This window comes from Oncorhynchus masou, chromosome 24 (assembly GCF_036934945.1).
Source record: "Oncorhynchus masou masou isolate Uvic2021 chromosome 24, UVic_Omas_1.1, whole genome shotgun sequence".
Taxonomy (NCBI): Eukaryota; Metazoa; Chordata; class Actinopteri; order Salmoniformes; family Salmonidae; genus Oncorhynchus; species Oncorhynchus masou.
Window position 1 is genome coordinate 57362731 of NC_088235.1, and position 22398 is coordinate 57385128.

General features: G+C 41.4%; 1 protein-coding gene across 4 annotated transcripts in view; it reads left to right on the forward strand.

The window, feature by feature from the left end:
• The window catches only part of LOC135512370 (heat shock 70 kDa protein 12A-like), a 45337-nt gene that overhangs the window by 17184 nt on the left and 5755 nt on the right, over positions 1 to 22398 (forward strand). For 3 of the 4 annotated variants that reach the window (XM_064934350.1, XM_064934353.1, XM_064934349.1), the window contains 8 exons: positions 4485 to 4561; positions 4799 to 4929; positions 9790 to 9976; positions 12997 to 13101; positions 13280 to 13396; positions 15489 to 15660; positions 21168 to 21254; positions 21880 to 21984. In XM_064934350.1, the coding sequence (XP_064790422.1) occupies positions 4485 to 4561; positions 4799 to 4929; positions 9790 to 9976; positions 12997 to 13101; positions 13280 to 13396; positions 15489 to 15660; positions 21168 to 21254; positions 21880 to 21984 (981 nt within the window). The remainder of the gene's footprint in view (positions 1 to 4484; positions 4562 to 4798; positions 4930 to 9789; positions 9977 to 12996; positions 13102 to 13279; positions 13397 to 15488; positions 15661 to 21167; positions 21255 to 21879; positions 21985 to 22398) is intronic. The other variant, XM_064934352.1, reaches the window with a different exon arrangement.

Sequence of the window (22398 nt, forward strand, 5' to 3'; positions counted from 1 at the left end):
TTAGAATTCAGGATTGTAGGCTATTCTAGGGCTTCTCCACTTCACTATACAATCCAATCTCTCTGAAGTGAGCTACCTTCATTGAAACATTGATTCTTCAGCACTCATTCTGAGAAAACTTTGTTGGCAGTTGATAGGTTGAGCAAGAGCATTGTTTGCTTATTTCGGATGAATTATAAGCACTTTTTCAGAGCCCGACATTAACAATAGTGTGGGATGTTGAATAAAATCATGATATTGTTATATAACATTACAGTTATGTAAGTGTAAAGGCACCACACTATTAAATGAATAATGTATTTGCTGTTGCCAGTTATGTAAATTTACTTACGTTTATATTGCCATCTCCACAATGTGATTGTCAGTGATTGATCGACTTCGACACCACTTTCTAGTTCCTGGTAGACTTGTGTAAATGATTTAATTGATTATTCAATCAAATTGAAAATAAATAAATATAACATTCTCAACCAGATGCCCAAATCCACTTGCACTCAATTGTCTGAAAAAAGGTCTGAATTGATATTTTCAACCACTTGTATGGAACTCAATACACATTTTTATACAATTTCTCATGAAGACTTTTATTCTGCCAGGTAAACAAACTACACAAACACACACACACACACACAAACTCAGACTCCTTGATTTTTCTTGCTCTCTTTTAAAGGGGAAATCTGCATTTCAAACAACAACCAACGGCTCCCCACCAGTGTTTTTGGTAACAGCTGAGGGACGCGGCTGGAGAAATGTTTCCACTCTCAAATTCATAGAGAGAGCGATGTATACAAGGACTGACCATCCTTGATTTCAAAATTAAGTTTTAACCATATTTTGAGGTGTTTGTTAACCAGTGTTTGTTTACAATTCTTATTTAATGTTTCTACAAAGAACGTTAAACAGGCTTATATTTTGGGTTCTGATGGGGTACGCAGCCTGGCCTCAAAAACTAGACGTAACATAGTAAATATAAATCTGTGACACTCAAATTAGTATGATATGTTACGTTTCAGGCACGTGCACAGATAGGGCTCCCTTCCACTCTCCAAAGTGCCCTTTTAGGTGGTGGTATAATTTCCCCCAAAATTATTATTTTTTGTATACATTTTTGTCATTGCTGTTCGGAACCCACTGCCCGCAAGTCGTCGTCAAGTTCGCCACCCCCCCACCCCGTCCGTTTGTTGCGCCTGTTGATCTGCCCTGTACGGAGCTTGTGGATACGGTTGCGCCTTTTTCACTGTAGTCTGTACAGAAATTGCACACACCCGGTATCCAGATATGCATGGCTTGAGAAATAGAGTGTGTGTAGCTAGCTAGCTAGTTTAAATGTCAACAGTACTGCCACAGCAGCATGACATTTGATTAACACATGATAACAATTGATTTAGCCTACATTGTCATCAATATTCGGTCTGGTTGGCTGATATGTGCAGCAGAGAGAGGCAGAAAGACATAGAGAGGTAAATCACAATCAGTCAAATAAATCAAGCTAGCTAGCAAGAGGATTTACAGCAAACATCAATATCAATGATCAGCTGATAGCCCAGCCTCTTTTCCCGATGCACTGTAACTAGCATGCTTACAATTTGTGATGATGAGTGAGTGTGTTGGTCCAGATATAAATAGGCATATGCTCAAAAAAAATTGAGATATGAATGGTGGGGGGCTGCCCCCTGAAAGGTCTGTGCATGGCCCTGTTACGTTTGGTATGGTTACTTAAACCCAAAGGTTGCGTGTTCAAATCACATCATGGACAGCTTTAGCTAATTAGCAACTTTGCAACTGCTTACTACTTTTTAGCTATTGCAACTGCTTAGCATTTTAGCTAATCCTTCCCCTAACCTTATCCCTATCCATAAGTCATAACCTTAACTCTAACCTTAACCCCTAACCCCTAGCCTAGCTAGCGTTCACCACCTAGCTAACATTAGCCACAACAAATCACAATTCATAACATCCTGTATCATATGTATTGCAAATTTGTAACATATTGTACGAATTGCAATTTGTAACATTTCATAACATATCATACATGAAGGACATCCACAAATTAATAAATGTAACATATCATACTAAATGGAGGGAGACAGATTTACATTTACTATGTTACTATGTCTACATCCAGTTTGCAGCACAACAGTAAGAGCTAAGCTCATGCGGCCTTTATAAATGATGTTCTCTAAGAATCAATGTGTATCATTCATTTAAATTAAAAGGATGGATGTAGGAAATGCAGATTACACTAAAATAAGACTCAAGGTTATGATTTTAGGATGGGGGCATGGGGGAGGGGGTGGAGAAAGTGGTGTCTATCCACAGGTGGTCCATAATTCCATACAGTAATTACCAAGAGAAGTGCATTGTGGGGATTCGGACCACTCAGCCACTCTGTAAGGGCGAGAAAAGGATGTGCCATGTGGAAAAAAGGACAGATAACATGATGTCCCATTGAGAGACCATCCCCAGACACTTAAAACTGTAGAGGAAGCACTGTTATTGTGCATTGTCAAAGGGCCTTTTCATAAGTGCTGCAGTATTAAGTGAATCTAATGAAAGTGGTGGCAAATGGACAAATACAATCTTTAATTCATTTCAAATGGTGTTTTGTTTAAAAGGCAGGTGCATCAGCCGTTTTCTCTTAAATGAAGAGTTGTTATATAGTTAGGAGTTTCGAATAAAATTAGAATGGCAATATTCTTTGTAGTGTATTATCAGAGGATGACTGAATAATCAAAACTAAGATCACAGCTGCACAATTTATATGAATGGTTGAGAAATAGTGAGTGACAATATACTAATAGACATACAGTATGTACTAAATCTCATTATTTTGATTGAGCTACAGTGGCTTGCAAAAGTATTCACCCCCTTGGCATTTCTATTTATTTTGTTGCCTTGCAACCTGGAATTAAAATAGATTTTGGGGGGTTTGTATCATTTGATATCCACAACATGCATACCACTTTGAAGATACACATTTTTTTTATTGTGAAACAACAAGAAATAAGCCAAAACAACGGAGAACTTCACCCCACCCACCCCCCACCCCAAAGTCAATACTTTGTAGAGTCACCTTTTGCAGCAATTACAGCTGTCTCTATAAGCTTGGCACATCTAACCACTGGGATCTTTGCCCATTCTTCAAGGCGAAACTGCTCCAGCTCCTTCAAGTTGGATGGGTTCCACTGATGTACAGCAATCTTTAAGTCATACCACAGATTCTCAATTGGATTGAGGTCTGGGCTTTGACTGAGCCATTCCAAGACATTTACAGTGCCTTGCGAAAGTATTCGGCCCCTTTGAACTTTGCAAACTTTAAACGACACTTTTTATGGATATCTTTAAGAAATGGCTTTCTTCTTGCCACTCTTCCATAAAGGCCAGATTTGTGCAATATACGACTGAGTGTTGTCCTATGGACAGAGTCTCCCACCTCAGCTGTAGATCTCTGCAGTTCATCCAGAGTGATCATGAGCCTCTTGGCTGCATCTCTGATCAGTCTTCTCCTTGTATGAGCTGAAAGTTTAGAGGGACGGCCAGGTCTTGGTAGATTTGCAGTGGTCTGATACTCCTTCCATTTCAATATTATCGCTTGCACAGTGCTCCTTGGGATGTTTAAAGCTTGGGAAATCTTTTTGTATCCAAATCCGGCTTTAAACTTCTTCACAACAGTATCTCGGACCTGCCTGGTGTGTTCCTTGTTCTTCATGATGCTTCTCTGCGCTTTTAATGGATCTCTGAGACTATCACAGTGCAGGTGCATTTATACGGAGACTTGATTACACACAGGTGGATTGTATTTATCATCATTAGTCATTTAGGTCAACATTGGATCATTCAGAGATCCTCACTGAACTTCTGGAGAGAGTTTGCTGCACTGAAAGTAAAGGGGCTGAATAATTTTGCACGCCCAATTTTTCAGTTTTTGATTTGTTTAAAAAAGTTTGAAATATCCAATAAATGTCGTTCCACTTCATGATTGTGTCCCACTTGTTGTTGATTCTTCACAAAAAATACAGTTTTATATCTTTATGTTAGAAGCCTGAATTTTGGCAAAAGGTCGCAAAGTTCAAGGGGGCCGAATACTTTCGCAAGGCACTGTAACCAAGGTCGCCAGGTGCACGGTGTTTCCTCCGACATTGGTGTGGCTGGTTTCGGGGTTGGATGTGCGCTGTGTTAAGAAGCAGTACGGCTTGGTTGGGTTGTGTTTTGGAGGACACATGGCTTTCGACCTTTGTCTCTCCCAAGCCCGTACGGGAGTTGTAGCGATAAGACAAGATAGTAATTACTAACAATTGGATACCACGAAATTGGGGAGAAAGAGGGGGTAAAATTTAAAATATCTATTTTTTTTTTAAATTACAGTTTGTAATGCAACAAAATAGGAAAAATGCCAAGTGGGATGAATACTTTTGCAAAGCACAGTATCTGTTGTTTGTTATTGTTTTACCACTCGTTGTATCTACTTCTCTCTGTCTCCTCAGATGCAATGGCAACTCCCTCTCCAGCAAAGAGCATGGGTGACCCTGGCATCACCCCACTGTCACCCTCCCACATTCAGGTAAGAAACATTCCATGGAATATTCTGCGTGGAGATCGATCCATAAGAGCCGAATGAAGTCAAACAACTCCATTACTTTGGTATGAGAGATTGGTAGGGAGATTGGTAGGCTAGATTGGTATGAGATTCACCACACAGTCTTTTTTAACTCATCTGCTTTTCCATCCAGAATAAATCACACATCTCCTTAAACATTCTCCATTTGTTGACTCTGATTTTCTGTCCTCTCCACCTCAGCAAAATGACACGGACTCGAATGCCCACACGGGACCTTCGTTCATCGTGGTGGTTGCTATCGACTTTGGCACCACTTCCAGCGGCTATGCTTACGCCTTCACTAAGGAGCCAGAATGCATTCACACCATGAGGTGAGCCAAGCCAACGCTGCAATGCAGTCCCTGGTAGCAGGAGGAGAGAGCGAGATTGAAGGAGTCATAGGGAGGTTCACTCAGGTCAGGCTGTTCTTTTCCGTAGCAGTCTTATTAAATATTATCTGGCAGGTGATGCAAGAGAGATAGCTAATAATGATACGAATGCATAGTTCAACTTTCTGGTCTTAGCACTTGTCTAGGCGTAATCATACCAGAAGGGTTGCTGATAGCCAGGTTAAACGTGTTGATCAAAGTATTGCTCCTCAAATTCATTGTCATCAAATGGAGATGTATAGGGCGCAGAGGCTTCTAACTGGATTCCCAATGACTGTCTTTAGAAGGCAAATGAAACAGTGTTTGCTCCCTCTCTCACCACTTATATGCCTCATTGGCGGTCGTCATGGTCCCAGTCAGTGTAATGGTCCTGTTAGAGCTGGGAGGAGGAGCTGGTTCACTGAGCTGAGGAACAAGCTGGACTACAGTCCTGAGATCCTCTGACCCATAAAACACACAGGTCAACTCTCTCTCCTGTGTGTGCCAGGCACCAGGGCCAACCTCCATACACTGCATTGCAGTACCTCACAAAACCGACAGGTGTTTATATGGTTTAATGCGCTAGTTTTAAGGGGCCCTATTTGAACTTTGAGTTCATGGTATATCTTAGAGCAGGGTTGGCTAATCGTATCTGTAAAAGGCCATTGTGGTTGCAGGTTTTTGTTGATTTAAAAAAAAATCAATTCATAGTTAAACTTGTCTGGGAACTCTATTTACAGCATGTTAAAGTTTTATGCATGACTCTCGATCAAAATCAGCACTTTCACACTTGCACTATTAACAGGCAACAGGTGACACTTTCTAGCACTAGAAAATCAATTCTGTAGCAAGCAGTTTAGAAACTTTTGTTGGTTAGAATACTAGGTAGAACAGCATCACAAGCCCCTACACAGAGATGTAGAAATTCTGTGCTGAATAAACTTCCAACTCTTTCTATGTCTTTGTTCTAGATAAAAATGGAGCATCGTTAATGTAATATCCCTAGGGTGGTGAAACACAAAGATACACAGAGACCCAGACTAAGAGAAGCATCTATTGCAGAATCCTCTCCTGTCATTAACTCCAAACATCAGATAACAGTTGAGCAATATATTTTTACTAGTACTACTAGACCTTGCAGTGAAAACACCCAAAGCTCTAAGATTATTTAGTTTGGATGGAACCATCTTCTCCAAAACCTTACATAAACAATGGCTTCACTGGATAAGCCCTCAGACTGGATCTGTAAAGTTTGCCCATACCTCAAATGAACTATTTTGGGGTGCTGTAACATTTTTTCACATGATAGAGATTTCAGGGTAGAACTCCTCTTTGAATAGAGAAGGAATGCATTGGTGTATTGATAGTGAGCATCAGCTATTTGCGTCTCTATGACATAGACATTAGTATTCATCCCCTGTCCTCACTGTCACTGGCCCTCACAATGGAGCAGGAATCCAATTCAGTGGTGGAAAACTACCCAATTGTCATACTTGAGTAAAAGTAAAGATACCTTGATAGAAAATAGGCTCAAAGTAAAAGTGAAAGTCACCCAGTAAAATACTACTTGAATAAAAGTCTACAAGTATTTGGTTTTGAATATACTTAAGTATCAAAGTAAATGTAATTGCTAAAATATACTTTAAAATTAAAACATTTAACAATATATATATAATTTCTAATTCCTTATATTAAGCAAACCAGACGGCACCAATTTCTTGTTATTTTAATTTGCGGATAGCCAGTGGCACACTCCAACACTCAGAAGTAATTTACAAATGAGGCATGTTTGATTAGTGATTCCGCCAGATCAGAGGCTGTAGGATGACATGGGGTGTTCTCTTGATACATGTGTGAATTGGCATTCAAAATATAACGAGTACTTTTGGGTGTCAGGGAAAATGTATGGAGTAAAAAGTACACTATTTTCTTTAGGAATGTCGTGAAGTAAAAGTTGTGGATAATAGAAATAGTAAAGTAAAGATTCCCCGAACAACAAATTAAGTGCTATATACAGCTTGTTACAGTTTTATGCATGATTCTCGATCAAAATCAGCACTTTCCCACTTGCAAAATATTAACAGAAAACAGGTAACACTTTCTAGCACCAGAAAATCAATTCTGTAGCAGTTTAGAACCTTTTGTTGGTTAGACTACTAGGTAGAACAGTATCACAAGCCCCTACACAGAGATGTAGAAATTCTATGCTGAATAAACTTCCAACTCTTTCTATGTCTTTGTTCTAGATAAAAATGGATCCCTAGGGTGATGAAACACATTTAGTAATATGTACTGTACGTGCACTAACACGGAACCCAAACCATCGTGTGCTATCGTGCATAAATGTATTTTGCCCCCCCCCCCCCCACACCAAACGCGATCACGACACGCAGGTTAAAATATCAAAACAAATTCTGAACCAATGACATTAATTTGGGGACAGGTCGAAAATCATTAAACATGTATGGCAATTTACCTAGTTAGCTTGCACTTGCTAGCTAAGGTTAATTTGTCCGATTTAGCTAGCTTGCTGTTGCTAGCTAATTTGTCCTGGGATATAAACATTGAGTTGTTATTTTACCTGAAATGCACAAGGACCTCTACTCTGACAAATTAATCCACACATGAAACGGCCAACCGAATCGTTTCTAGTCATCTCTCCCCCTTCCAGGCTTTTTCATAGTTTAATTTATATGGTGATCGCATCTAAACTTTCATTGTATTACCACGACTACCGGCAAAACAGTTCGTCTTTCAGTCACCCACGTGGGTATAACCAATGAGGAGATGGCACGTGGGTACCTGCTTCTATAAACCAATGATGAGATGAGAGATGCAGGACTTTCAGCGCGATCTGCGTCAGAAATAGGAATGAGTTCTATTTTAGCCCTTGGCGTCGCATACGCTCGTTGGCGCAGGCGAGCAGTGTGGGTGCAATAATTGAATAACATGGATTTCTACATTTATTTTGCGACGCTCGCGCACGCGTCCGGTCTGGTCAGCATGTAAGGCTTTTAAATTGTGTTTGTCAAGAGGTCTGACCTCTTGTAACGGTTTCCTTGTGGTGAAAGAGAGGCGGACCAAAACGCAGCGTGGTTATATTGATTCATGTTTAATAAAAAAAAGATAAACACGAACACTACAAAACAATAAACGTGGAAAACCAAAAACAGCCCTATCTGGTGCAAACACAGAGACAGGAACAATCACCCACAAACACACAGTGAAACCCAGGCTACCTAAGTATGATTCTCAATTAGAGACAACTAATGACACCTGCCTCTGATTGAGAACCATACTCGGCCGAAACATAGAAATACCCAAATCATAGAAAAACAAACATAGACTGCCCACCCCAACTCACGCCCTGACCATACTAAATAATGACAAAACAAAGGAAATAAAGGTCAGAACGTGACACCTCTGGCCTCCCACTGCTCTAAATCCCAGTTTTACATACTGTACGCACAGTGAAAATAAATGCATAATTTAAAGACTCTCACTCCTTAATGCATTATTCAGTGAGCTGTTAATGCAGTAAGGCATATTCCATTCCAGACTATGTAAGGTTATGTTATACAGAAAGCTATTCTTCACCTGTCATGTTCTGACATGTAGATCAGTTTAGCTATACTGTGAAAAAATTGGCATTCATTGATAGTTTAAATCACAACCATGTTTTAATTTCTGTTACAATGACTAATACGCTGATGCAGTCACATTGAGGCTATGTTGTTGTTGCAATGTTTGAATCATGTGACAGAATGAGTCTTGAATAAATAGGCTTCAGGTCGGGATTATTGGATTGTATCAAATTACCATGTTAATTAGTAACCAAGCATAGATTAGGGCTTCATAGATCATGATCATGAAACACTGTGATGTGATTTGGAGTGGAGCAGAATTCTCTAGGTCTTTTCAAAGAGGATCACGATTCCCATATGGCTGTGGACATACCATCTAGCATGATGATGAATATGGTCATGACGATTGGCAATGATCATAATGATGATGATGAAGAACATCTGAACTATCAATGATAATCTTGGATTGTGCGCAGTAGAGCCCAAGATAATCTCCATCATGATTCAGATTAGCAGTGAGCATCTAGTGGTTTCCCCCAAATTTTCCAATTTAGTCCATCACAGCAGGCTTCTCCCCCAGTAAAACAGACCCATAATCTCATCAGGGCATTTAGCAGCAAACATACACTAATCTCCAAGGGAAGCAAACTAATTATAGTTAGTCTTGATTTGCCCAGAACTAGTGTAGCTCAATTATCGTGTAGGTCAGGTTCAGAAAGCCATTAGACTGACAACAAGGGACTGATGAGGACACACTACTTGAATTTGTGTGATTGACCTTGGTCGTGTCTTGAGTCTGCAGACATTTTAGTTCAGGTTGGAATATTGACAGGATACATGAATGTTCTTATGCATTCCACCTTCTTGAGCCATATTGAGCCCTTTGACACAAATAGAGAAAATGCACTGCAGGGACCTGTCTGGGCCCTTAATAATTTACCAGTATCATTTGCAAAGAGGCCTACATAATTTTCAACCAGTTGTTTCAACAGATGAAAGATAGAATCCACTGGGCACACACTAGTTGAATCAATGTTGTTTCAACGTAAATTGTCAACATATTATAACGTGGAATAAACGTGGAAAATACATTGGATTTAAAAAAAAAAAATCAACCAGTACTGTTGTCATCTCATTTGAACCTGCGTTGTAAACATTGAGATTAGAGTAAAACTTCAACTGAACTACGTTGACTTAACCAAGTTGCTCATTGGTTTAAATGTTTTGTGTTCATTCCCAGACGCTGGGAGGGCGGCGACCCCGGAGTGTCCAATCAGAAGACGCCTACCACCATCCTCCTGACCCCGGACAGGAAGTTCCATAGTTTTGGCTATGCAGCACGTGACTTCTACCACGACCTGGACCCTACCGAGTCCAAGCACTGGCTCTACCTGGAGAAGTTCAAAATGAAACTCCATACAACAGCGGTAAAGACACACACACGCACACTCGCTCAAACACACACTTCCCTTATTACTCTGTGTCTGCCCTTGTGCAGGGCTGGCAGCTTGGTAGCCCTTGATCAAGACTCTCAGTTCCATTACATTACACATAAGAGTCATTGGACGAAGGCGTCTTCTATATGGGGGAGTGTTGTTAAGAGCCCCGATGCTCGGCCTGTACATTAACACGCACCGCTTGCGGTACAGTTTTGGAAGCATAAGGACCTTTCATATCAGCGAGAAATAATTTTAAAAAGACATAAAATGTTCAATTTAAACACAGGGTTAGTGTTAGTGTTCTCACACGGCCATTTCTCCATGTTAGTGTTTATGGAAAACGGACGGAAAATAGAGTCGACTACCTGTGCTAATTAGCATTCTGCATCTCCTAACACCTGTGTGTGAACGAAAGGCTGAAAAATACTGTCGGCTGCAACTGTGTTAAAGCCGGTAAAAACAGTGTACAGCAGTTCCTCAGAGGAGGAAGTAGAGGACCATGCCTCGGTAAATTTCATAAAAATTAAAATTGGAAAAAGTTTTGGATAAAACTATACTAAATATATCACGTCACCAAATAATTAATTAAAATACACTGTTTTTCAATGCAGGTCTACAGTAGCCTCAACAGCACTCTGCACTATGGTGTAGCCGGAGGACAGCCAGCTTCCGTTCTCCTCTTGGTACATTGACTTCAATACAAAACCTAGGAGGCTCTTGGTTCTCACCCCCTTCCATAGACTTACACAGTAATTATGACAACTTCCAGAGGACATCCTCCAACCTATCAGAGCTCTTGCAGCATGAACTGATATGTTGTCCACATGACCAAAGGATCAGAGAATGAATCTAGTACTGAAAGCATAAGCTTGCTAGCACTGCAGTGCATAAAATGTGGTGAGTAGTTGACTCAAAGAGAGAGAAAGACAATAGTTGAACAGTTTTCAACAAATTAATTTCTTCCAACATGAAGGAGGAGAGAGAGATTTCGTCATTTTTTTCAGTTTCACTTATAGTTAGCTTACGCACTTTTGTACATCACGCAGTAACGTACAATTATTTTTGCGCACAAAAAACGTAATACTTCCAGGTCAACTGTAATAGGAATACCATTGTAAAGCACAATTTCTCCCCTTTCCAGCAAAATCAATGACGAGACCTTCATGATGCCCATCTCTGCATGACTGAAGAAGGCAATGAGCTCCGTCTGGTCTTTTTAAAAATGACTGGTGGGGAAGCGAAACCTACTGCATGATAGGGAAAGGGGGAGATAAGCCGTGTTGGGAAACAGCTTTTTTCACCCGATCTGTCCAACTTATCACCTCTAAAATGTAAATAAAACACTATTAAGAGTTTATATAATGTTTCATTACATACCTATTTGAAAGTTCGTGTCGAATTTGAAATGGGTTTTTAGGGCGTTGCTAAAGTTATCTTCAGAAGTAAGCAGCAGCTGTCGTGGCTTTTGAGAGTCATGTTGGCTTGCAGCAATGACACAAAAAATGTATGCATTCAGTTGTACAATTGACTAGGTATCCCCCCTTACCCTGTCCCTTTCTTGGTTTTAATCTGCGAGAGAAGCGCGTCACCTGGTGGAGAGAGGCTGTACGACACAGAATGAGTTGCATTATGCGTGCTGTACGTTAGGTCATGGCACGTCACAATTTAACATACAGTGTCAGGGGTTAGTCAATGCAGCTGCAAATGCAGCTGGCTGATTTAGTTAGTCAAACACCCGGCTCAAACAAAGGGATGCTATGTTAGCTAGCTGGCTATGACTATCCAACACGACACTGGAACTCAAGTTAAGCTTTTGGTTTTATGAATTTATTGCCACTGGGGACTGCCGGTGTAACTGCTTACTGACTATATACTGTAACGTTACTGCATGATTGTAGCGGGATTACTAACGCGTTAGTTCTATTAGCTAACGTTATGTTGACTAGGACGTTACTTTAGCTAATATGGGGACAACGATGTAGGCTGTGTGTCGCGGTTATGACATGGTTTGGCTTGGAAAGGTTTTTTCGCCTGGTCCCACAGCTGATGTGTTGTTCATTGAAGTCCACAATGAAGACAATAGGTGAGAGGAGGAGAGTGCATAGAGGATAGAAGGAATACTATGGCTACTATGAAGGTGAACTGTGTTTATGCATGATCAGGGGTGTATTCATTTACACCATAGATAAGATGATGTAGGCAAGAGTGTGCAAGGTGGTGAGTGTGTCACTGTCTGTCCATGTGTCACTGTCTGTCACCTCAAATTTTTCTCACGACTAGTTGTGAACTTTCATTCATAGGCTTGGTTGTAGCTACCTCATGATGGGTATAGGGACAATTTGAGTATCATGTAGTAGCCTAAACCTATCGATGTTACATTGAACTGGGCGAATGGAATGTGAATGACAGTCATCCAACATGCTGTAATAGAAAGGCCATGCTCATGAAAAAAATGTGTCCTCCCTCATCATAAACGGCACTGACCACCACCGGTGTACAGTAAGTGTATGTTTCGCATTTGTGAAATTATTTTGATGTGATATGAAAGGAAAGGAATTTATGTTTCCAGAACCGTACCGCAATTGAGAATCGATTCACGTTTAGAAGGCGTATTTGGCTGTTTTGACTTCCAGAGCCAATTCGCCCTTTAAGCAGAACATGTAAGGTCCTTGGAGTAACGTTAGGCTCCTCTAGTCCATTATTGGGCTAGCAGCTTGGCTGCCCTGAGCTGACATTGCAGCAAGCTCTTGAAGTTCTGTGTTCTGTGCCAAGTAAGAGGTAACACCGCCAGTAACTGTGAGCTCAGGCTACTGTTATTGCACATATTTCACCATAGAGGTGAAGTGGACACGATTTGGTAAAGTGGACACGATTTGGATGAGGCTGAGTATGTTGACTGGGGTCTGTCTTAGTATTTATCAGTAGATGTCTGTAGGGTGTTTAAATGAAAAGATTACGATAAGGTGGAGCTTTAGTTTTCTGTGTCGTCCCTTCTTTCCCCCAATCAGAATCTCTCCATCGACACAGAACTCCATGCAGCCAATGGGAAGAGAGTAAAAGCTATTGATATCTTTGCATATGCTCTGGCGTTCTTCAAGGAGCAAGCACTAAAGGTAAAGTATTACCAGGTTCTACTGCATGGTATAGTACATGCAAAAAAATAAATACATTAGTTTCATATATTGAATACATGTATCTTATATGAATTAGATGTCGCATTTAATGCTCAGCGATAGTGCTGATGTTATGGTGGGTCAACATAGATGCCATGCTTGATGTGATCCCGTGCAGGAGTTGAGTGACCAGGCGGGTGCAGAGTTTGACAATGCAGACATCAGATGGGTCATCACAGTGCCAGCCATCTGGAAAATGCCAGCCAAGCAGTTCATGAGGGAGGCAGCCTACAAGGTGGGTTGGCCCCTGTCAATCGACACACGTCCATGTGCACACGCATGCAATCACATAGGGAGACACATACACTCATGCATGCATAAACACACGCACAGACATGCATTGCAAGGTTGAAAGTCAAATATTCCTTGTTTCAAATTACTCTGTCTGCTGTAGTCTGCTTTCAACAACTCAAATGACAAATGTTTGCCGATCAAACCATCTATCTCCCTCAGAGTAAATGATGTGTCCGTACAGTCTCGCCATTAGCTCTCGTTTGGCAGAGGCACTGCAGGTACTTGGGAGAGAAAGTGATGACGGTGCATGATTAGCTTTACCACCCTGGCTGCTGCTGTGATTTATTACCGATAGGAGAGAGGTTGGTTGCTGCTCTGGAGCTGCAGTGCCAGACAGTGACGACTACTCTCCTCCCCCTCTTTCTCTTGCTCTCTCTCCTGTATGGAGGTAGAGAGAGAAAGACTGATCCACCACGACTGCAGTAGAGGAGAGGACCAAGAGTAGAGGGAGGGCAGCTTGAGGGAGCCACCAGGGAGAGGGATAATTTCATCACTAGTCGTCCCAAGATAGAGAATTTGAGGATAAGACAGTGAGACAAGGGATAGCAGGGAGGGTGTGCATACTGAGGATGAGAATGAAGGGGCTATTGTGATCATTCTCAATAGGCTGTGAGGGAGAGGAAAATAAATAAGGCAAATACCTTGGTTCAACTCTAACTCCAGTGTATGCTATTCCACAATACACAAATGCCAGCTTACAGCATAGTAAGAAAGGCAGGGTTGTTTGTTTTCTCCCAGAGGAGCACAGTGTTGGGAGGGAGCTGCAGAGAGCTGTGCGATGGGCACATGGTAATACGGTATGGTACTCTGTGTAGAGGAATTTCAGGGGAGAGGGCTAGAGGAGTTTGTGTGTGGGGAGGGAGGGGTGTGTGGGGAGGGGGGTGTGTGATGAGGGAGGGGCGTGTGAGGAGGGAGGGGTGGAGGGCTGTGTGAGGAGGGAGGGGTGGAGGTACAGTACATTAGTATGTGTGAGAGAGTGTCACATGGGTGTGGCAGTCTGTCTGTGGCTGCAGCCGCCGGATAGAGACACCACCCTCCCCTCTGCAGTGAACAAAGAGGATGGGCTGGAGAGAGAGGAGGAGGAGAGAGGGAAGAGAGCAATAGAAGGAGAGAGATATGAGAGGAGGAGAGAAGAAGAGGAGAGAGGCTCTTTAGACAGCTTGATCACCTGATATCTGCAGTGGAGGTTGAGGCACAGTAAGAGGGGGAGGATGTTTGGTTAGGGGCTGGGGGAGTGGCTGCGTATCTGCAGTGACTCAGCATCCTCTGGCTGGATCTTTTATTACTGGTACTGGAGGAAACGAAACACCCCTACCTTACCTACGTCTCCCTCTCCTCCTTTCCTCCTCACTCTCCTTGACCCCTTCACCGCAACATGCAGAATCTCACAAAGCACAGAGATGTGATGCAATGTTCAGCTTTTATACTTTGCCTGTCTTTTTCTGTGTATATTGTGGACAGAAACACAAACCAGCCAGAACAGCATGTTGATTGATAGGCCTTCAAGTTAAGCCGTTGTTCGAATGCTGCAAAAGCAGTTGTTGCTTGTGGATGTTTCGAGAAATATAATAGCTTTTGGGAATTGCTTTTATGCTAGGGTTGCATGATTTATCCCTTGAGTATTTTCTTATTCAAATCTGTGGCCTGCCCATGAGCCCAATACTTTTCCAAAAGCCATATATGGTTTAGTAGTGAACTAGATTATGTTTTAGATGAATGACGGTTGTGTTAAATTGTTCCATTTCAGCTGTATATGGTATAGTGTTGTATTACTGAGTAAGGGTATGTAGACATTGTAACTTTGATGTTCCTAAATTAATTCAGGAAAAAGTTTGGTGCTGACGGCCATATTGCCTATTTTGAGGTATCTTGAATCCTTAACATACACTGAATATTTACCAATGAGGGATGTTTATAGTAACTTACTAGGACAGTTATTCACATTGCTGGTTTTATTGAGGTCATCTTTCTGAGACCCGTTAAGGAAAAAGCTGATGTCCAGTATTTCCTGTTTGTGCTCTGCCGTTCTCTAGGCTGGTCTGGTTCCCCGTGACAACCCAGAGCAGCTGATTATTGCCCTTGAGCCCGAGGCAGCCTCCATCTACTGCCGCAAGCTCCGCCTCCACCAGATGATTGACATTGGCACCAAGACCAACCAGAATGGTTTCAGCCCCACTGAGAATGTAGGGGCAGGGATGACCCAGGGTAAATCCCACCCCCCGTCACCCCACAGGCCAATCAGAACATGAGCATCACATTGAACGTCACAATAATGTACCATTGTAGCATTTTGCATCCCCCATGTAACGATTTCATACAGTATGTGCCTCTGAAACTAATCTTGGACTATAGATTGGTTATTGGTCGATAAGCATGTTTATCATTCCGAAAAGAGTCAAATCTGTGTTTTTGTCTGTAGAATTCATTCTGGATAACTGTATTCACGATGGAGAGGTAGTGGTGGCCGGGGAAAACCGTCTTCCCACTCAAGTCAGGTCCCAGGTTATGTAAAATGCTGCTAATAATCAAACAACCAGTGCCTTCAATGAATCTTAAACATACATTTCCTCTCAATGGATAATGTGTATGGGACAATATCCTCAACCCTAACATAACTTTTATTTTCATATTCAGGTACAAAAAAAAATCATGGACAAATACAAATCATCACATTCTCCATGTCTATTTGCTTTTGCTTATTTTTCCTAAAATGTGCACGAGCCCTTGAATACTATGGGAAAATTAGCCAACAACTATTCGTATTCAGGATGTAGCACGGAAAATGTACTGATATGCACAAAAGGTCATTCAAATACTAAATAATGCCACCTTAAACTGGGCCGTATTATCCAATGAAATCCAATCTCATATTTGACACCCACGTGAATCCGCAATAACAAATGACCATAAACTCCCTCAAGCCTTTCCTCTCTCTCACTCGTCGATCTTTTGTTTCAGTAAAGAGTTTTGGTTCTCCATATATCATCGAAACAAGATATTTAGAAACTTAGTGCCCTTCAGTCATATTTCGCTAAGCTTTTGACTGGGGATAGGACTAAACCACACTCACACGAGCATTCACTTGCTTGAATGCATTTATTTTATGTTCAACAGCTTACCTTATGCGTATTAAGGAGGTTAAATCTCTGTACAGAAGCTGAAGGCTATATTATGGTTATATAGTAGTACTGTAGCTTTAGTTGGAATTCAATCTGATTCGCCCACACATACAGTAGAGGAAACCCTTTAGGACTACAGTAGATATGGTATACTGTATTTAATAAGAACTGAGATGAGAGATGATGTACTGTACTGTGTACATTGGTATTTTTTGATGCTTATTACTCACTGCAACAATATGAAAACAGTATTTGCTCTGTAACTAGACACATGCTACCTTAAGGTTCTTGGATGAAGATAATTGATTTGATTTAATGTTCATTGCCTCCATCATGGTTTACAATGCTAACCTCATGCTATTATAGAGCGGAAGAGCGGTGGCTCTTTGGAGCAGATGTTTTTCTTTAAAGACTCTCCAATGACCTGCTTTAAGCTGTGTCTGGTCGGCTTAGGTCCGGGGCTAAAGCTATGATTATGAGCACATACTTTAAGACTTGCAGAGTTTATACAGTACCAGTCAAAAGTTTGGACTCACCTACTCATTCCAGGGTTTTTCTTTTTTTTTACTATTTTCTACATTGTGGAATAATAGTGAAGACATTAACACTATGAAATAACACATATAGGATCATGGAGTAACCAAAAAAAGTGTTAAACAAATCAAAATATATAAGTAGCCACCGTTTACCTTGATGACAGCTTTTTACACTCTAGGCATTCTCTCAACCAGCTTCATGAGGTAGTCACCTGGAATGCATTTCAATTAACAGGTGTGCCTTGTTAAAAGTTAATTTGTGGAATTTCTTTCCTTCTTAATGTGTTTGAGCCAATCAGTTGTGTTGTGACAACGTATGGGTGGTATACAGAAGATAGCTCTATTTGGTAAAAGACCAAGTCCATATTATGGCAAGAACAGCTCAAATAAGCAAAGAGAAACGACAGTCCATCATTACTTTAAGACATGAAGGTCAGTCAATCCGGAAAATTTCAAGAACTTTGAAAGTTTCTTCAAGTGCAGTCACAAAAACCATCAAGTGCTATGATGAAACTGGCTCTCATGAGGCCTGCCACAGGAATGGAAGACCCAAAGTTACCTCTGCTGCAGAGGATAAATTCATTAGAGTTAACTGCACCTCGGATTGCAACCCAAATAAATGCTTCACAGAGTTCAAGTAACAGACACATCTTAACATCAACTGTTCAGAGGAGACTGTGTGAATTAGCCATCATGGTCGAATTGCTGCAAAGAACCCACTACTAAAGGACACCAATAAGAAGAAGAGACTTACTTGGGCCAAGAAACACGAGCAATGGACATTAGACCCGTGAAAATCTGTCCTTTGGTCTGATGAGTCCAAATTTGCCATTTTTGGTTCCAACTGCTGTGTCTTTGTGAGACGCAGAGTAGGTGAACGGATGATCTCCGCATGTGTGATTCCCACTGTGAAGCATGGAGGAGGAGGTGTGGTGCTTTGCTGGTGACACTGTCTGTGATTTACTTAGAATTCAAGGCACACTTGACCAGCATGGCTACCACAGCATTCTGCAGTGATTCACCATCCCATCTGGTTTGCGCTTAGTGGGACTATCATTTATTTTTCAACAGGATAATGTCCCAAAACACGCCTCCAGGCTGTATAAGGGCTATTTGACCAAGAAGGAGAGTGATGGAGTGCTGCATCAGATGACCTGGCCTCCACAATCACCCGACCTCAACCCAATTGAGATGGTTTGGGATGAGTTGGACGGCAGAGTGAAAGAAAAGCAATCAACAAGTGCTCAGCATATGTGGAAACTCCTTCAAGACTGTTGGAAAGCGTTCCAGGTGAAACTGGTTGAGAGAATGCCAAGAGTGTGCAAAGCTGTAATCAAGACAAAGGGGAAGAATCTCAAATCTAAACTATATTTTTATTTGTTTAACACTTTTTGGTTACTACATGATTTCATGTGTTATTTCATAGTTTTGATGTCTTCACTATTGTTCTACAATGTAGAAAATAGTATAAATAAAGAAAAACCCTTGAATGAGTAGGTGTGTCCAAACATTTGACTGGTACTGTATTTCTCGTTTATTTTTACATTCTTGTAAAATACTGAGTTTGTTTTCCAAAATGGTGCTCGTAGTATCCCAAGTCTATATACTGGATTTTAGAACCGGCGACAACAATGTAGCAACCATCCAACGGAAATATCTTCTACTCTATCATCTGTCTTTCCATAATAATTATGGGAAATGTAGTTGGTTTGAAATGAACCCTTTGATATATGGTCAGTTTGTGTTTGAATTATCTTCAGTATCAATGCAGACGTCAGAGAAAGGTTGGACCAAAAGAGGGGGGCACAAGTCAATGTCCCCTCCCTAATGATGGTGTTTCCAACAGGATGCTACAACTCATTTCCAACTGAGGTGTTTTTATGTTGGAAGGAAGCCTACGGGAAGGGAAAGTGTACTTTCTGTCCAGCTGCTGCTGTTTCCGCCTTACATTAACTTTCCCATACTAGCCGCTCCTCTATTCGAGCAGCTTCCACCATAGCTAACTCATAATGTTCTCACAGCATTCCCGGAAAGTTATTTCTTCATTGTGTTTTGACATGTTGACGGAATAGTTAATGGTGACATAGATAGACCCCACTCTCACACCCTCCTGAGGACTAATGGGAGAAGGAAAGTCCTCCTTTCCCTTCATATTGTTTTCGCTCTATTGGAGAAAATGTCCTTCTGACATCTTGGTTGATGTGGTCATGCTACTACTACTGCTGTCCTCTTTTCAACCAGTGATTACAAGGTCCATATGCAATTAATGTAATCATTAGCCTGTAAGTACTGATCATAAGTGCATTCTCCAGTTCTGAACATTTAGAGTAGAATGTCCTTTCCTTGGCCAGCGTTCTCTCGTCCCTCTGCAGCTAACACATGTTTCCCCCATAGGAAGAACATTTCATCAGCATACAGTTGAAGTCGGAAGTTTACATACACTTAGGTTGGAGTCATTAAAACTCGTTCTTTCAACCACTCCTCAAATATCTTGTTAACAAACTATAGTTTTGGCAAGTTGGTTAGGACATCTACTTTGTGCATGACACAAGTAATTTTCCTAACAATTGTTTACAGACAGCTAATTTCAATTAAAAGTCACTGTATCATAATTCCAGTGGGTCAGAATTTTACATACACTAAGTGTACTGTGCCTTTAAACAGCTTGGAAAATTCCAGAAAATTATGTCATGGCTTTAGAAGCTTCTGATTGAATAATTGACATCATTTGAGTCAATTGGAGGTGTACCTGTGGATGTATTTCAAGGCCTACCTTCAAACTCAGTGCCTCTTTGCTTGACATCATCGGAAAATCAAAAGGAATCAGACACGACCTCAGAAAAACAATTGCAGACGTCCACAAGTCTGGTTCATTCTTGGGAGCATTTTCCAAATGCCCAAAGATACCGCGTTCATCTGTACACACAATAGTAAACAAGTATAAACACCATGGGACCACGCAGCCGTCATACTGCTTAGGAAGCATATCTCCCATCTCCTGCTTAGAAAGGATCTCTATCAATTATATCTCCTAGAGATGAACGTACTTTGGTGCAAAAAGTGCAAATCAACCCCAGAACAACAGCAAAGAACCTTGTGAAGATGCTGGAGGAAACCGGTACAAAAGTATCTATATCCACATAAAACAAGTCCTATATTGACATAAACTTAAAGGCCGCTCAGCAAGGAAGAAGCCACTGCTCCAAAACCGCCATAAAAAGCCAGACTATAGTTTGCAACTGGACAATGACCCCAAACACACTTCCAAAGTTGTGGCAAAATGGCTTAAGGACAACAAAGTCAAGGTATTGGAGTGGCCATCTCAAAGCCCTGACCTCAATCCTGTAGAAAATGTGTGGGCAGAACTGAAAAGGCGTGCGTGAGCAAGTAGGCCTACAAACCTGACTCCGTTACACCAGCTCTGTCAGGAGGAATGGCCCAAAAATCACCCAATTTATTGTGGGAAGCTTGTGGAAGGCTACCTGAAGCATTTGACCCAAGTTAAACAATTTAAAGGCAATGCTACCAAATACTAATTGAGTGTATGTAAACTTCTTACCCACTGGGAATGTGATGAAATAAATCAAAGCTGAAATAAATGATTCTCTCTACTGTTATTCTGACATTTTACATTCTTAAAATAAAGTGGTTATCCTAACTGACCTAAGACAGGGAATTTTTACTAGGATTAAATGTCAGGAATTGTGAAAAACAGTTTAAATGTATTTGGCTAAGGTGTATGTAAACTTCCGACATCAACTGTATATGCTCATAAAATACAGTTTGAATATAAAAAACGGAAAATGAAACACTTGATCCAAATAGTCTCACATTGGATTTGCTCATTCCTGCAAGTCAACACAGTTTCTGGGATGGGTACCTGCAGTTAGGCTATATGAACAGTTCTGGAGTTCTGCTGCTGACTTCACACATCCATCCGAGACATCATATAGCCCCATCATCCTATCGCTTGACTTACATTGTATGACCCACACAGCTTCACCAAAGCGCTTCCACCCTTCTCACGCTTGGTCATTCTCTCTCTGTCAATAACCAGCCAAGGAGCCTGTCCGGAGCAAACGGCAGAGCCGCACCTTTTTGGTGGAAAATGTCATAGGGGAGCTTTGGTCGGAGCTGGAAGAAGGTAGAGTATCATTCTCTCTTTTACGCTTCTGTTTCTCTCTCCCTCCTCCCTCTATACAGTAATTGCTCCTGCTGTTTCTTATGCTGCTGATCATGCATCGTGTTTGTTATTCGGTGCCCTGAAAAACAACAGCCTTATGTTTATTGAGTAGGAGGATCTACTCTACTTATTATCTTTCTAGTTTTTGCTAATAACCTCATGCATTTACAGTCTAATCGATTACATTTCTCTACTAATCAAATGCTTCCTGTAGGTTTGGCTGGATGTTGACATGTCAGTGATCGTATGTTTGATTACATGATCACATGGTGATTACTGACCACTGTGACAGTGTGGGCATGGTGATAGTAGGTTATCTACTGAATAAAAAGACTGAAATCCAGTATAGCAATTGGCTTATCCTCTATCAGATACACTGTATCTAGTTCTCCAGTACCCACTTGGGATTTTAGGGCGCGATAGCATCATGACTACTCATGTTGAACATCCACTGAGTGTGTCCCAAAAACAGAAGCCGCTTTTAGAGGAAATTATCAAAAGTCATGCTTCAGAGGCGTTATTGGCTACCACTATAGTCTTCTGCTCCTTCGCCTCCAATGACGTTTCTCTCTCTCCGTGTCCCCAGGTGACCGCTATGTAGTGGTTGACTGTGGTGGCGGAACGGTTGACCTCACGGTCCATCAGATTCGGCTCCCTGAGGGACATCTCAAGGAGCTCTATAAGGCCTCAGGTAAAGAGAGTGCTCAATGCTCAGATAGCAGCTCTCACTGAATTCATGTTACACTGAGATGGACCTAGGTAGTATCCTCGATTCAAAATAATCACATTCTTCTGGCTGTTCTATCACATTCTGGGGTGGCTGCATGTGTAAAGGACGTCACACTGCTAGCTTAGTAAGTACCACTTCCTCCTAATTCATCCCATTCCTGGCACAAACTTGGGACCTCTGCCTTGCTAGCACATGTGACCACCCTCCTGGAGTGTCTTACCAGTCTGCGCCACGCGAAAAGCTAGCTGTTCGCTGGCGCAAGTGGGGAAACTTCAGGCTGAGCAGTAAATTTCACACATCCCCATGAGCTACACATGGACTCCTAGTCTAAAAAACTCTTTCAAAGGCTTAATCAGGGTCCATGCATCCCCTCTG